General features: G+C 37.2%; 1 protein-coding gene across 3 annotated transcripts; it reads left to right on the top strand.

The window, feature by feature from the left end:
* Positions 1-5,729: 5,729 nt before the first annotated feature.
* On the top strand, positions 5,730-14,227 carry arl13a (ADP-ribosylation factor-like 13A). Of its 3 annotated transcripts, XM_051649769.1 has the most exons (11): positions 6,181-6,211; positions 7,720-7,823; positions 7,917-8,030; positions 8,182-8,252; positions 8,343-8,592; positions 10,110-10,215; positions 10,454-10,659; positions 11,614-11,710; positions 12,262-12,532; positions 12,635-12,751; positions 13,002-14,226. In XM_051649769.1, exons 2-11 carry the CDS (start codon positions 7,816-7,818, stop codon positions 13,061-13,063), a joined length of 1,302 nt encoding a protein of 433 aa, XP_051505729.1. In that variant the 5' UTR covers positions 6,181-6,211; positions 7,720-7,815; the 3' UTR covers positions 13,064-14,226. The 3 variants fall into 3 exon arrangements, with proteins under 3 accessions (XP_051505730.1, XP_051505728.1, XP_051505729.1); XM_051649770.1 differs by lacking the exon at positions 7,720-7,823 and having other exon boundaries at positions 5,730-6,211; positions 11,614-11,662; positions 13,002-14,227; XM_051649768.1 differs by lacking the exon at positions 7,720-7,823 and having other exon boundaries at positions 5,732-6,211; positions 13,002-14,225.
* The last annotated feature ends 1,004 nt before the right edge of the window (positions 14,228-15,231 follow it).

Raw genomic sequence — 15,231 nt, 5'->3', positions numbered from 1 at the left:
CTCTCTAGTTTATCTCGGATCTTCGTAAATACCATATCGCAAGTAGAGCACTCGTTTCGTTGTGTTACCTGAATGCTTTTGATGTCTGATAATTTTGTGGGTTTTTTAATTTTTTATTGTTGTTATAGAGTGGAAAAAGTACTCCTTGCTGCAGATGGTAGCTACTGCTGTTGTTTGGGAAAACTTTACTATGATGACGAAACATTATCCTACCCTCCGTTCCCTGACGTAATCTGTTTCTGCGTAGAGACCAGCAAGCTTTTGGGACCAGTTCGAAACCAGTTTTTCGGCCGCAAACAGCCTTTTCTGCGGTGGAAATGTGCAGAACAGTTCGAGAATTCGCACCAGCCCAGGAACCCGCACCCAAACCATGTTTGTGGAAAAGGGCTATGGGTGTCACCAGTACCCAGTTTGAAAACCCCTGATCTATACAGTATTCTTTAATATTTCAAATTTTCAACATTTACTAATGCTGCTAGTCTAGGACACAAGAAACAGTTTTTTGAAAAATGATCAAACATTAGATCAAGAATTTATCAAGCAAGAAAATCTTGTTTTCTGTTTAAATTGCAGTGTAAACAATGATTCAGTAGTGATTCATGAGAAAATCCTTTTAGCTTGCCATCTGTCCAGCTTTTGTATGCTCACGATGCAGACAGGAGCTATTGCCTCAACGTTAGTGACATTGAATGAATGATTATTTAGTATAAAAGCAGTGTGCATTTAATCATGTTACATGCTAACATCAGGCAAACTGAAGGAGAATATCATCTCAATTTCAAATCATTCTTCCTACGCAAAAAACACTTTGACTCAAGTAGTAGAACTGCTTAAAAACACCAGCATTTGAATTCAAAGATTTTATTAGTGTGGTACTTTGCATGTCAGTTTTATGTTTTAATAAATGGGCATGAGGAGAGAGGCACAGTGGTGCTGTTGTTGTTGATCACAGTCTGTTGCTCTGAAGTCCCCACCCCCACAGACTCATTGTCCATGTCCCAGACTTGGCTAGCCAGTCTAAGCATTAAACCGACAGCATGATCAGTAAACAAACCCATAAGGCCTGCTCTTACTAGTAGCTGTTCTAGCTTATATGGCAAAACCCGCTTCAGCACGCCCCCAAAGTTGTTAACGGGAGGGATGGCTTCACTTCTCTGCCCATGTCGCCCATGCCTAAATCCGCCACTGGCTCTGACTCCAATCCAGACTCAATATTGTGCTATAACAACAAGTGTTCACTGAATTACAGGACACAATACAGTAATTCTTTAAATACATGAGCTTGTGGGACTCTGTCTTAGATAATGTGGTGTGTGCAGTTGTCTGCAGGGAATCCAGCATGTTATTTATGGAATTGGTTGTATTAAATGAGCCACTGTAGGCACTGGCAACATGGTAACTGAGCTGTTTCAATTTGTGTCATGACCAGCTGACGGGGTTGTGCGCATGGCTTCATTTAGAGTTTAGTCAGCAGACAAAGTAAGCGTCTGATTGGTTACCAGTAATTACTTGATCAGATCAGACTTGAGAGGAGAAAAGAGGATGTTTTGGGCATGGCCTCACATCTGGTTTTGAATGTGAGGAACTGGATCTTCTGTAATTTGATCTGTCAGAGAATCATTCAAATGACAGACACAGGCAAATGCAGCTATGATTGTTAGATCTAAACTCATGCCCAAAGTAATTTGTGATCCACTAACTCTGAATAACAGATGCAGAATGACAAAATATATCAATAAATATTTATTGGATTTGATTGTAAAAACCTCTAGTGGTCAGAAGTATACCATACATGTCAGGAAGCTCAATGCAGCAGCTCATCAGACCCTCCCGGTGTTGTCAACTGTAAGTCTGACATTCTTTTTTTTTTTTTTTTTATTATCCCCTTTTTCTCCCAATTTGGAATGCCCAATTCCCTCTACTTAGTAGGTCCTCGTGGTTGCACGGTTACTCACCTCAATCCGGGTGGCAGAGGACAAGTCTCAGTTGCCTCCGCTTCTGAGACAGTCAGTCCGTGCGTCTTATCACGTGGCTCGTTGTGCATGACACCGCAGAGACTCCCAGCATGTGGAGGCTCATGCTACTCTCCGCGATCCACGCACAACTTACCATGCACCCTATTGAGAGCGAGAACCACTAATCGTGACCACGAGGAGGTTACCCCATGTGACTCTACCACCCCTAGCAACCGGGCCAATTTGGTTGCTTAGGAGACCTGGCTGGAGTCACTCAGCACACCCTGGATTCAAACTCACGACTCCAGGGGTGGTAGTCAGCGTCAATACTCGCTGAGCTACCCAGACCCCTAATTCTGACATTCTACCTAAGGTGGTAGAGATAGTTGATATAATGAAAGGTGGATCATCAGAGTGGACGATCTTTTCGAGTGCATATTTCATGCGTTTCATTATTCACTCATTTAGACTGACCTGGTTTAGATTCATTGCAGTTTGTTTATTGTGCTTGGAACAACCTTTGACTTGTAATCTCATGACAGGGATAGACACAATCTTTGATGTAGATTGACCCTGAAACTCCGCCTTGTTATAAGAGCAGTGAAACTGACAAGAAAAGCTCACAAGGGAAATATGTCCATCGTCGTACCTTTGACCTGAAATTGAAAACTGTGTTATATTTTAGCAACTTCAAAGTAGTCATTCTTTACCTAGACTTTGCAGACATTTTCTTAACCAACTTCTTCAGGTATCACCCTGGGATGCTTTTTTAAACAGTATTGAAGGAGTTCCCATCTTTGTTGGGCACAGGTGTAGTGTACACCTTTTGTATGAAATGTTCAGGTTTTTTTTTTTTTTTTTTTTTTTTTTTGGCTATTTCAAGCATTGTATAGCCTTCATTCCTCAAAACAGTGATGAGTTTCTAGAGAAAGCTGTTTCTTTAAGACATGCTAGTCTATTACATAATGTGTCAACTCAAAAGCAAAGACAATGTTAAGCTTCATTTAATGAACCAAATAGCTTTCAACTGTGTTTGATATAATGGCAAGTGATTTTCTAGTACCAAATTAGCAATTCAGCATGATTACTCAAGGATAAGGTGTTGGAGTGATGGCTGCTGGAAATGGGGCCTGTCTGGATTTGATCAAAAATGACTTATTTAAAATAGTGATGGTGCTGTTTTTTACATCAGTAATGTCTTGACTATACTTTGTGATCGGTTGAATGCCACTTTTATGAATTAAAGTACCAATTTCCTTCCGAAACAGCAAAAACTGTACTTTATTCCAAACTTTTGGCTGCCAGTGTGTGTGTGTGTGTGTGTGTGTGTGTGTGTGTATATATATATATATATATATATATATATATATATATATATATATATATATATATATATATATCCAGTATTTCAGTATGAACATTTTAAGGAAGCCAGTCAGCATATTTTCAAGATACACTATATTGCCAAAAGTATTCGCTCATCTGCCTTTAGACGCATATGAACTTAAGTGACATCCCATTCTTAATCCATAGTGTTTAATATGACGTCGGCCCACCCTTTGCAGCTATAACAGCTTCAACTCTTCTGGGAAGGCTTTCCACAAGGTTTAGGAGTGTGTTTATGGGAATTTTTGACCATTCTTCCAGAAGCGCATTTGTGAGGTCAGACACTGATGTTGGACGAGAAGGCCTGGCTCACAGTCTTCGCTCTAATTCATCCCAAAGGTGCTCTATCGGGTTGAGGTCAGGACTCTGTGCAGGCCAGTCAAGTTCTTCCACACCAAACTCGCTCATCCATGTCTTTGTAGACCTTGCTTTGTGCACTGGTGCGCAGTCATGTTGGAACAGGAAGGGGCCATCCCCACAAACTGTTTTTCCCACAAAGTTGGGAGCATGGAATTGTCTAAAATCTCTTGGTATGCTGAAGCATTCAGAGTTCCTTTCACTGGAACTAAGGGGCCAAGCCCAGCTCCTGAAAAACAACCCCACACCATAATCCCCCCTCCACCAAACTTCACAGTTGGCACAATGCAGTCAGACAAGTACCGTTCTCCTGGCAACCGCCAAACCCAGACTCGTCCATCAGATTGCCAGATGGAGAAGCGTGATTCGTCACTCCAGAGAACGCGTCTCCACTGCTCTAGAGTCCAGTGGCGGCGTGCTTTACACCACTGCATCTGACGCTTTGCATTGCACTTGGTGATGTATGGCTTGGATGCAGCTGCTCAGCCATGGAAACCCATTCCATGAAGCTCTCTACGCACTGTTCTTGAGCTAATCTGAAGGCCATATGAACTTAGGAGGTCTGTAGTGATTGACTCTGCAGAAAGTTGGCGACCTCTGCGCACTATGCACCTCAGCATCCGCTGACCCCGCTCTGTCATTTTACGTGGCCTACCACTTCGTGGCTGAGTTGCTGTCATTCCCAATTGCTTCCACTTTGTTATAATACCACTGACAGATGACTGTGGAATATTTAGTAGCGAGGAAATTTCACGTCTGGACTTGTTGCACAGGTGGCATCCTATCACAGTACCACGCTGGAATTCACTGAGCTCCTGAGAGCGGCCCATTCTTTCACAAATGTTTGTAGAAGCAGTCTGCATGTCTAGGTGCTTCATTTTATACACCTGTGGCCATGGACGTGATTGGAACACCTGAATTCAATTATTTGGATGGGTGAGCGAATACTTTTGGCAATATAGTGTATATACAGTACTGTTCAAAAGTCTGAGGCACATAACATGTTTAACAAAAACATTTGTCTTAAGATGGTTATTTATATCTTTAGCTGTAGTGTGTCAATAGGTAATATACATTTTAGACTCCCAAACATTCCTTCTGCAAATAGAATAGAAGAACATGTAGCCCTGCAACAGATGTCATGGCCCCACAGAACCCCCCACTGAACATGGTGTCAGTCTGGGATTACATAAAAAGACAGAAGCAATTGAGACAGCCTAAATAGAAGAACTGTGGCGAATTCTCCAAGAATCTTGGAACATCCTATCTGCCAACAACCAAGAAAAACTGTGTCCAGGTGTACCTAGGGGAATTGGTGCTGTTTTAAAGGCAAAGTTGGTCACACAAAATATTAATTTAGTTTTTTATGTTTACTGGACTTTGGATGATGTTAACTGAAAAATGAAAACTAATTATGGAACTATTTTTTAAGAAATCCTCACTATGCAAAATGTTTCACAAGTGCCTAAAACTTTTGCACAGTACTGTATATATTGCATTGACAAATCAGTTTTTCATGGATGGTAAAAAGGAAAAATCTTTTTCAAATCTAGTTACAACATGTGCAAAGTTAGTAGAAATGCAGTCTTTGTATCCATATGGGTTTCATACATTTTTGAACATATTTAACCATTTTCTACAAATAAAAAGAAATAAAATTGATTTAATGATCTTAAAATGTCAAGTGGTGTAACCAAGTTAAAGGTATTAAAATACTTTCCTTGCATCTTGAATACACATGAGTGATTGTTTGTGCCCCACACTAAATAATGACCCTGAGATGCCACTGTTCACCACAGAGGTGTATTCAAGAAATGTTCTGTGTGAATTGCATTTTTAATATATTTTTGAATAATTTAATACATCCAGACAAATAATGATCTTCACGTCATTGACCCAATGATATTCATACATTTTTAAGTGTGGCTGAAACGTCCAAATACCTTTTAGGGCCACTGTACATTTGAAAATTAAAATTTTCAAAAGAATTGACTGTGCAAAAGCAGCAATGTTCTGAATCCCTTTCTGAAGATGCAGATTTTTGAAGCAAGGTGAGGCTGCGTTGCTCGGAATTATCATGCTTTATCTGATCACGTAAACAACAGGATGTTGTCACGCTCTGATGCCATCTGTAGTTACCTGCCAATGACTAAGTGCACAAGATGAGCAGTACATTAAATATTTCTCATTCACCTCAAACCGAATGGCTTGAGAGATTTCCTATAATTTAACAAAATATTTGTTTGGACGTCTATAATGGCATTCGTTAAACACCTGGGTAACTTCCAAATTTGGCCTAGTTAAAGTGACCAAAGCCAGCCATCCATAAGGGCCACTGTCACCTACCCATCGTATGATAGGTTGCTAAGCTGTGATGGCGTTTTCTTCTTAGCTCCTCCCATGAGTGACAGGATTATAGGAATAAGTAGAGCCTGATTAGTTTTTTAGCTGCCTTGTGCAAAATGTCTCTGGAGAAAAAACAAAACAAAACGCATGGATACTGACATACTACTGTAAGTAATGTGGGATTTATTGTTCAGTCTTTATATTTAAAACTGATGATGTGCTGCTTTAAATCTTTGCAAAAGTCATAATTATCAGTACTGTGCTGTTTTTGGGAATATGTGATTATGCAGGGAAGTGTTAGACCAGTATTTTGTGAATGGATATTTCTGCTGAGTATTTTAGTATGTTTTGAATGCCTGGCAAAAAATGTCACATTGATTTATTACATTCAATATGTTTTAGAGCAGTCCTCAGCTGACCCAAACACATGGAGGGGTTTTGCATGCCAATATTCAGAGAAAAATTCTTATTTATATATTTTTGTTCATATAATCAGTTTACAAACTGACATGTAATTTGCTGTATCTGTAGAGAGATATGCAGTTTAGAACTGATTAAGTTCTGTATCAATTGTAAATGAGGTATACCTTTTAAAGGAATATTTCGGGTTCAATACAAGTTAAGCTCAATTGACAGCATTAGTGGCATAATGTTAATTACCACAAAAAATTATTTCGACTCGTCGACAAATCAAAAATTTAGGTTAAAATGAGGCGCTTACACTGAAAGTGAATGGGGCCAATTTTTGGATGGTTTAAAGGCAGAAATGTGGAGCGTATAATTTTATAAAAGCACTTATATTAACTATTCTGTTAAAACTCATGTATTATTTGAGCTGTAAAGCTGTTTAAATCGTTATTTTAGGGTTTTTTGATATTACATCATCATGGCAACAAAGTTGTCAAATTGGTTATAACTTTACACCGATAAGGTTAATAAGTGATTTCATCACACTAAAATCATGTTAACACACACATTGTTTATGTTTTGTGGCTTTACTTTTAAAACAGTGAGTATTTTAATGTTTACAGATTGGCCCCCATTCACTTCCACTGTAAGTGCCTCACTGGAACCCAGATTTTTGGTTTTTTTTTTATCTTTGTGGTAATTGACTTTATGCCACAAATGCTGTTGATAAACTTGTATCAAACCCAAAATATTCCTTTAAGGTTTTTTTTACTGTAATGTAGCAACAATCCTGCTTAAATATGCAAAGTTTTAACTTCTTTACTGTTCAGAACATAAAAAGGACAGAGGAACTGATAAGTGGGCAGCCACCATGCATGCTGCTCGGTCAAAGGGGTCAATGTTTTCCAAATGAGAGCGGCGTAATTGACTCAGACTATTCTTTAAAGGCTTACAAGGCTGAACAGATGTACAATGATTGACTAAGCAATGAGATCGGAAACCTTCCTACATCTCAGGCACTGTAATGTAAATGTAATTAGACTACTGTATGTCTGCACTAGACAATTCGATAGCCGCAGATTTTGTGGATAGCTGGCACACATATTATACCTAATTAGCGTTTTGTTTCGTATCGTTCAAGGGGCTGGACTATGTTTGTAAAGGTACTTTTTTAAAGTATATTTGAAATTGCACACGTGCTTTGATCTACTCTGGTTGATAATTGTAAATTTAGAAATAACTCATCCTATAGTTTCATATTGTTTAGTATCTCCTTTTTAGGCCACTTCAAGCATGAAATACAGCTGTTAAGGGTGATGTGGGCGATAGTAATTCAGTGTCACCAATGAGTCCTTAAGTCTTAATGCTTGGGTGAGACAGAACAGATGAAGTTTACATGTATCCTGAAAAGGCCATGAGTATATGACGATGCTATGAGGACTGTGCTCTGTTATCTGCTCTCAGGTCCGAGTTAAGGAGACGATGGTGCTCTCCTTGGTGCTTTTCTCCTCAGCTCAACTTGTTCAATCTCATGAGCAATTGCTGCAGTTGGGTCTCCAAACTCCAGCAACCCCTGAGGTACCAGCCAGCCAAGAAAATACTAAACATACAGTCACTTGATGTTTTGCTTTATCTCCAGAGCACTGCCTCTTTTCAACAAATGCCATGTGTTGAAGCTGCTTCTGGTGCACTTTTATGGGAACTATTCTTTGTTTTCCCTTTTTCCCAGGAAGATCACAGTGCTGGTGCTTGGCTTGGAAAAGGCTGGAAAAACATCTTGTGTCAAAGGGATGTTGAGAGGTAATTTAACAATTACCTTAGTTAAAAATGAAGCAGATACTAAATTCAGTGCATTATATTTAGTTTTCAATGTTATGTATCTTTGTTCAGTGCCCCCTGGAGAAGTGAGTCCCATTCATGGATGTGTCCGCACTGAGCTAAGGGTGGAGAACTGCTTGGTTAACATACTGGATATGGGTGGAGCTCCAGAGGTCCGGGGGTCCTGGAGAGAGCATTATGGTGAAGCTCACGGCATCATCTTTGTGATGGACTCCAGCGATAGACAACGACTGAAAGAAGTCAAAGAAGCTCTGGTGGACTTGCTGAAGCATCCAAGAGCGGCAGGAAAACCTCTCCTAGTGTAAGACATGCTATGATTAAAACAACTAAGAATAATGATTAAATCATCTCTCTGTTCAAAATGTTTTAGTTTAGCAACAGTAGGCATAAAACAGTTCAAACATTGGCGCCAAACACTGAAAAGCTTATATATTCACATTGCTTTGGTGTGTAAGCTCAAAAAGTCAAATCCAAAGAGAGAAAAAGCTCTCACACAATGTCCATAGAAACAATCTTTGATATTTATTTATTAAGTGCTCAGTGCAAGAATGAAAAGTTTTTGATTTATAATGACATCAGTGTCCAAAGGACACTGTTTGGACAGTGATGATGATGTGCATCGAAAACATTTTGCTTGCACTTTTGGCCTCTTAATAAATACTGTAAATATCATGGAAGATTGTTTCTATGGATGTTTTTTGCAAGCTTTTTCTCTCTTCAGTGTATTAACAGAAATCACATAATGAATTATTGATTTGTTCATAATTTTTGTCTGACAAAAGAGCCTACTGCAAAACAATTCAACATTAAAATGTAAATATTTAGTAAAGGTAAAAATAGCTATCTTTGGTCCATATTAGAGAAATATCCTAACTCTTGAATCCCATATTTATCATAATTTGAATTTTTCAAGCCTTAAAGGGATAGTTCACCCAAAATTGAAAATTCTCTCATCATTTACTCACCCTCATGATGTGTATGACTTTCTTCTGCTGAACATAAACAAAGATTTTTTGGAAGAATATTTCAGCTCTGTAGGTCCTCACAATGCAAGTGAATGGGTACCAAAATTTTGACGCTCCAAAAGGACATAAAGGCAGCATAAAATAATCTACAGTATAAGACGCTAGTGGTTAAATCTATACCCTCAGAAGCTAATATCTCAGCTCTGAAGGTCCATACAATGCAAGTGAATGGTGACCAGAACTTTGAAGCTCTAAAAACAGATAAAAGCAGCATAGAAATTAACCCATACAACTCCAGTGGTTAAATCCATGTCTTCAGAAGTGAATTGATTGGTGTGGGTGAGAAACAGAACAATATTTAAGTCCTTTTTTACCATAAATCACATTTGAATGTAGCATGTCACACCTGTTTAGTTTCACTTTGACATCTGAAAGTGGAGATTTATAGCAAAAAAGGACTTAAACATTGATCTGTTTCTCACCCACACTTATCATATCACTTCTGAAGACATGGATTTAACCACTGGACTCATGTGGATTACTTTTATGCTGCTTTTATCTGTTTTTTTTTTTGGAGCTTCAAAGTTCTGATTACCATTCACTTGCATTGTATGGACCTACAGAGCTAAGATATTCTTCTAAAAATCTTAATTTGTGTTCAGTAGAAGAAAGAAAGTAATACACATCTGTGATGGCATGAGTAAATGATGAGAGAATTTTCATTTTTGTGTGAACTATCCCTTTAAGATTTAAGATGGTAGGTTTTTGTGATAAAGACAACCTCACCTTTAGTATGTCTAATCAGTGACATTTTGCTTGCAATCCAGTTTATCATCTCCATATCCTATAACAGGTTGGCAAATAAACAGGACAAAATGAATGCTCTACTGGGAAATGAACTGATAGAAATCCTTGCCCTAGAGAAGCTGGTCAACCAGAGCCGATCACTTTGTCACATTGTGAGTATTATGGTCCAGTAAAATTTAGACATAATTTGTCATATGCAAAACATAAGCTGAAAAACCTCTGGGAAGTAATTGTGTTGTAAAGGAACTGACAGTATGCAAATATTGTCAACTTGTACACATTGGTAACATGTTAAAAAATGTTTGAGGTTAACATCCTGATTGATTACTAACAGGTTTATGACTGCATTTTGAGCTTCTAAGATACTATATGTCTAAATACTGTATACAGGAGCCATGTTCTGCCTCAATAGACCTGCATCGCTGGTCAGACAGAAAGACCCTGCGAGGTCTCCAGTGGCTACTGCAAGCCGTGTGCCTAGACTACCATGACCTCTGTGCTCACGTGATGAGAGATGGGAGGCGACCATTAGGGCCAGAAGAAAAAGACACGAGAGGAAAAATAGAGAAGAGCCGGAGAAAACCTAAAGAGGATAAGTGAGGGCTGGGCTTATATATGCAGATATTCAAAGGAATGGCTAATTTGGATGACATGGGTTATATTAAAGCTGAATTGTGTAATTTTTCGTTGTCTTCCATTCCAGCTTAAAGGGATAGTTCACCCAAAAATGAAAATTCTCTCATAATTTACTCACCCTCATGCCATCCCAGATGTGTATGACTTATTTTCTTCAGCAGAACACATTTGAAGAAAAATAGAAAAATATCTGAGCTCAGTAGGTCCTTAAAATGCAAGTGGATGGTGATCCAACATTTGAAGCTCCAAAAAGAACAGACGGTCAGCATTAACGTCATCCATATGACTCCACAGTTAATGTCTTCTAAAGTGAAACGATCACTTTTGGTGTGAAAAAGATCCATATTTAAATACTTTATAATGATAAATCACCACTATATAAATAAGAAGTCATTAATTTAACAGCTGGTGTCATATGGATGATGTTTCTGCTGACTGTATGTTCTTTTTGTGCTTCAAAGTTCTGATCACCAGACTTAAGGACCTACTGAGCTAAGATATTTTTCTATTTTTCTTCAAATGTGTCCTGTTGAAGAAAGGAAGTCATACACACCTCTAATGGCATGAGGGTGAGTAAATGATGAGAATTTTCATTTTTGGGTGAACTATCCCTTTAACATGCAAAGACAACTATAAGTTAGCCATCGTAAAAAGTGTAAAAACTGTGGCACAATTAAAACATTGTTCTGTTCGAGCATCCTGACCAGGCCAACACAACAGCATTGGTTCAACCAATGGTGTGAGTCTAGGGCGGGACTATCTGTTAGTTTGTCTTATGGTGGACTGTTTGGCACAAAAATTCCAAACTTCACCTTTAACTAATATGAATACTTTCAGATGCTTCTTCTTGGATACATTATGGCTTCAATTTTATAACTGCAATCATTTATTTAACTTAATTTTGTGTCTTGCAGAACACGGACAAGCAAAATAGATATCCGTCAAGAACAGCAAACAGAAAAGGTGAAGAAAAACGGGACATTGCATCCAATCAGAAATATTCTTAATAAGGTTAAACATCTATGTTGTTTATTTCTGCCATGCCCTGGATGCATGTTAAAGGAATATTCCAGGTTCAGTAGAAGTTAAGTAAAAATACTAGTTACAGTGAGGCACTTACAATGGAAGTGAATGGGGGCTGGTCCATAAACATTAAAATCCTCACTGTTTCAAAAGTATAAGTATATAACGATATGCGTGTTAACGTGATTTTAGTGTGATAAAATCAGTTATTAACCTTTTCTGTGTAAAGTTATAACCAATTTTACAACTTTGTTGCCATGACGACATAACGGCAGAATATCCCTGATTTTATCACACTAAAATTGTCTTGTGGCTACTTTTGCCTTCCTGTAACCGCAATGTTTGCTTTTTTTTAATAAACAAGGGACGAGTTGAAATAATTTTTTGTGGTAATTAACATAATGCCTCAAATGCTGTCGATTGAGCTAAACTTGTATTGAACCCAGAATATTCTTATTATATCACAGAAATATTAACATCTCTGTTCTGTTGTTTTACTATCACCACACTTATCAATTTCCCTTGTGACACTATTATAGGAAAACTCTTTTAAAAAGAAATTAAGCAAAAAGGCGGCAGCGAAAGTTAAAATTCAAAAGGCCAGTCCAAGCGGAGGAGTTGTGAATGAAGAAGAGGTGCAAGAGATAGAAGGGAATGAAGCAGAACAAGACCACAACAACCAGAAGGATAAAGCCAGCAGTGAATTGTTGCCTCCTAAACGTGGAAAGCTGAAACGCAAAGCTAAAGTGAAAGAAGAGACTTTGGATCTACCAGAATCCCCCAACAATGAGGTCCCTAAACCATCTAGAGGTACTTGTTGTCAAAGACAGATTGCTTAAACTTATGTGTCACTAAAATGAGTGAAGTACTGCAGTCTATTACCCCTTATGCTCTGAACACACTTATTCACAGGAAAAGAGGAAAAAAGGAGAAGAAAGAAGACGGTAAAAACAAAACGAAAGAACAAGATAAACACTGAGGAAGCTCCGACAGCTTACGCACAGCCAGTTGATCTTTCAAACACTTTCGGTGAGCATTAGTGCCCTTTAACCACTATTTTGATAAGGGCTGTTTTTGGGGATAAATTTGGCCTTGTGGGAGGAATTTGAAAACAAATATAGTGTATTCAAACTTTATACTTATTTTAAATAATCTTTCCACATTGTGATTAAAATAATAAAACAAACAAGATACAAGCTATATTTGCTTTATACAGACAGCCCTGATCTGTAGAAATGTAGACTAAATTAAAGCATTTCATTTACCTGTTTCCTGATAGACCTTTACCGAAAAGCAATTTTGGCCCTCAAAGCCCAACAGCAACAGGATATGGGGCACTGAGGAAAAAGGATCATGGACAGCCTGTGCCATTGCATAGAATGAAGATGGATGGCTTGCAAACATGCTGAACAACTTATCATTGTTTTTACCCATTGGGTCATGTGCTCAGCCCATTTGGAAAATAGAGTTATTGTTAATGGTTAGAATTCCAGGGTCATTAATACTTTTGTAATACATGAGATTTTTTTTATTTATTATTATTTTAATTTTTTTGGGAAGCATTTTTATTTTATTTTTATTATTGTATTAAGAAATCGTTCTGGTTGTTGACATCCATAAAAATAATAATAATAATAATAATAATAATAATTATATATATATATATAATAAAAAAACTGTATAGTCTAGCTATGATAATATGGAGCTTTTTATTTATATCACTGTGTTCATTTATTTAAAACTGGTAGATTATATGCTCCATATGATTTATGGAGGACTTTTGGACTTTCAAGTTTTTGCATATGTCATAGTATTTTGTGAATCTGATAAACCAAATGGTTTACTAGATTATACATTTCAATGACTCCATAAAAATTGTGTTTACAAATTGTTAACAAACAGGGGTTTAACTAAGATATTGCCTATCTTGTATATATACTTATATAAACTTAATTTTAACTCAATTTGTAACCAATTTATACTTTTATAGGTATGTAATGGTTTTATATAATTATAATAATTCCTTACATTTATATAGCAATTTTCTATGCACTCAAAGCGCTTTACATAGTATAGGGGGAATCTCCTCAACCACCACCATTGTGCAGCATCCACCTGGATGGTGTGACGGCAGCCATAGTTCACCAGAACGCCCACCACACACTAGCTATTGGTGGAGAGGAGAGTAGAGTGATGTAGCCAATTCAGGGATGGGGATTATTAGGAGGCCATGATAGATAAGGGCCAAATTTGGCCAGGACACCAGGGTTATACCCCTATTGTTTACGAAAAATGCCCTGGGATTTTTAATGACCACAGAAAGTCAGGACCTCGGTTTAACGTCTCATCCGAAAGACGGTGCTTTTTTACAGTGCAGTGTCCCCGTCAATTTACTGGGGCATTAGGGGACACACAGACTGCAGGGTGAGGAAAATGCATGATGGGATACTTATTTCAGTGCACAATCACAAATAATATTTCCTGAAATATATATATATATATATATATATATATATATATATATATATATATATATATATATATATATATATATATATAATATGATTTCATCAAAAAATTATAAGAATTAAAAAAACAAACAATGATTTGTACTTTACTATCTTTTGTGTGGCATTATTCATTCAAACTGCAAATGAGGTACCTTATTTTTTTGGGTGAGCAATTCCTTTAAATGTATTTTATTTTGTATTATTATTGTCTCACAGATAACATGTTACAGAACATAAACATACATACATACAGGGGGGATACATACAAAATTAACAATCAAAAAATTATGGTTCATCTAAAAACGTTTCAAGTATAAGGGATGTTCTTTTAGCTTTCTTATTGAAGGACATTTTCAGAAGGGAAGATAACAAAATGAGTAAGTCCATTGCAAAACTTTTCGGATTGGATTTGAATTTAAGGTACCTTGCTTTGTGGATGCAGTATTTACCCATCATACAAATAAAATGTACCACATAATCTAACTCATTATCTGTTTCATAATCATGAAAAAGAATAACTGGAATAGAAAAAATTACCATCTGGTAAATTTTAAAATATAAAGAGGATGAGATTTGAGACCAAATTTTTTTAGAGTAAGGGCAAAAGTAAAATAAATGGGGAAGAGTTTCCTCCTCTTCCAAACAAAAAGAGCACATTGGGGAAATGTCACCATTAAATGTACTCAAGTATTTATTACAGGGATAATAATGATGAATAATTTTGAAATGAACCTCCCTAATTTTATGAAATAAATTTTTCTTTGGATACAGATCTTCTGAAATCTTCTGATTAAACCAATCTGGGAAGAAAATAGATTTTTGACATGATAAAATATATTGATTATTCCAGATAATATGAGGTGAAAATTTGTGTTTAAAGATCAGCTTCCATGACTCAAGGACTTGCTTGTGGGAATTAGATAACTTCAAAGGGAGCCTTGTACATTTATAATCTCATCAAAGTAAGAGATGCAGGTTACCACATTTCTTAAAAATCAT

This window comes from Myxocyprinus asiaticus, chromosome 22 (genome assembly GCF_019703515.2).
Source record: "Myxocyprinus asiaticus isolate MX2 ecotype Aquarium Trade chromosome 22, UBuf_Myxa_2, whole genome shotgun sequence".
NCBI classification, from domain to species: domain Eukaryota; kingdom Metazoa; phylum Chordata; class Actinopteri; order Cypriniformes; family Catostomidae; genus Myxocyprinus; species Myxocyprinus asiaticus.
The sequence above is the reverse complement of the archived record's forward strand: the minus strand, read 5'-3'. Positions and strand labels throughout refer to the sequence as shown.

Coding starts and splice junctions, on each gene's coding strand:
- arl13a (XM_051649768.1), top strand. CDS start 6,192: ATGGATACTGACATACTACT. Junction 6,212..7,916: donor ATGGATACTGACATACTACT/GTAAGTAATGTG, acceptor ATCTGCTCTCAG/GTCCGAGTTAAGGAGACGAT. Junction 12,533..12,634: donor GGTCCCTAAACCATCTAGAG/GTACTTGTTGTC, acceptor ACTTATTCACAG/GAAAAGAGGAAAAAAGGAGA.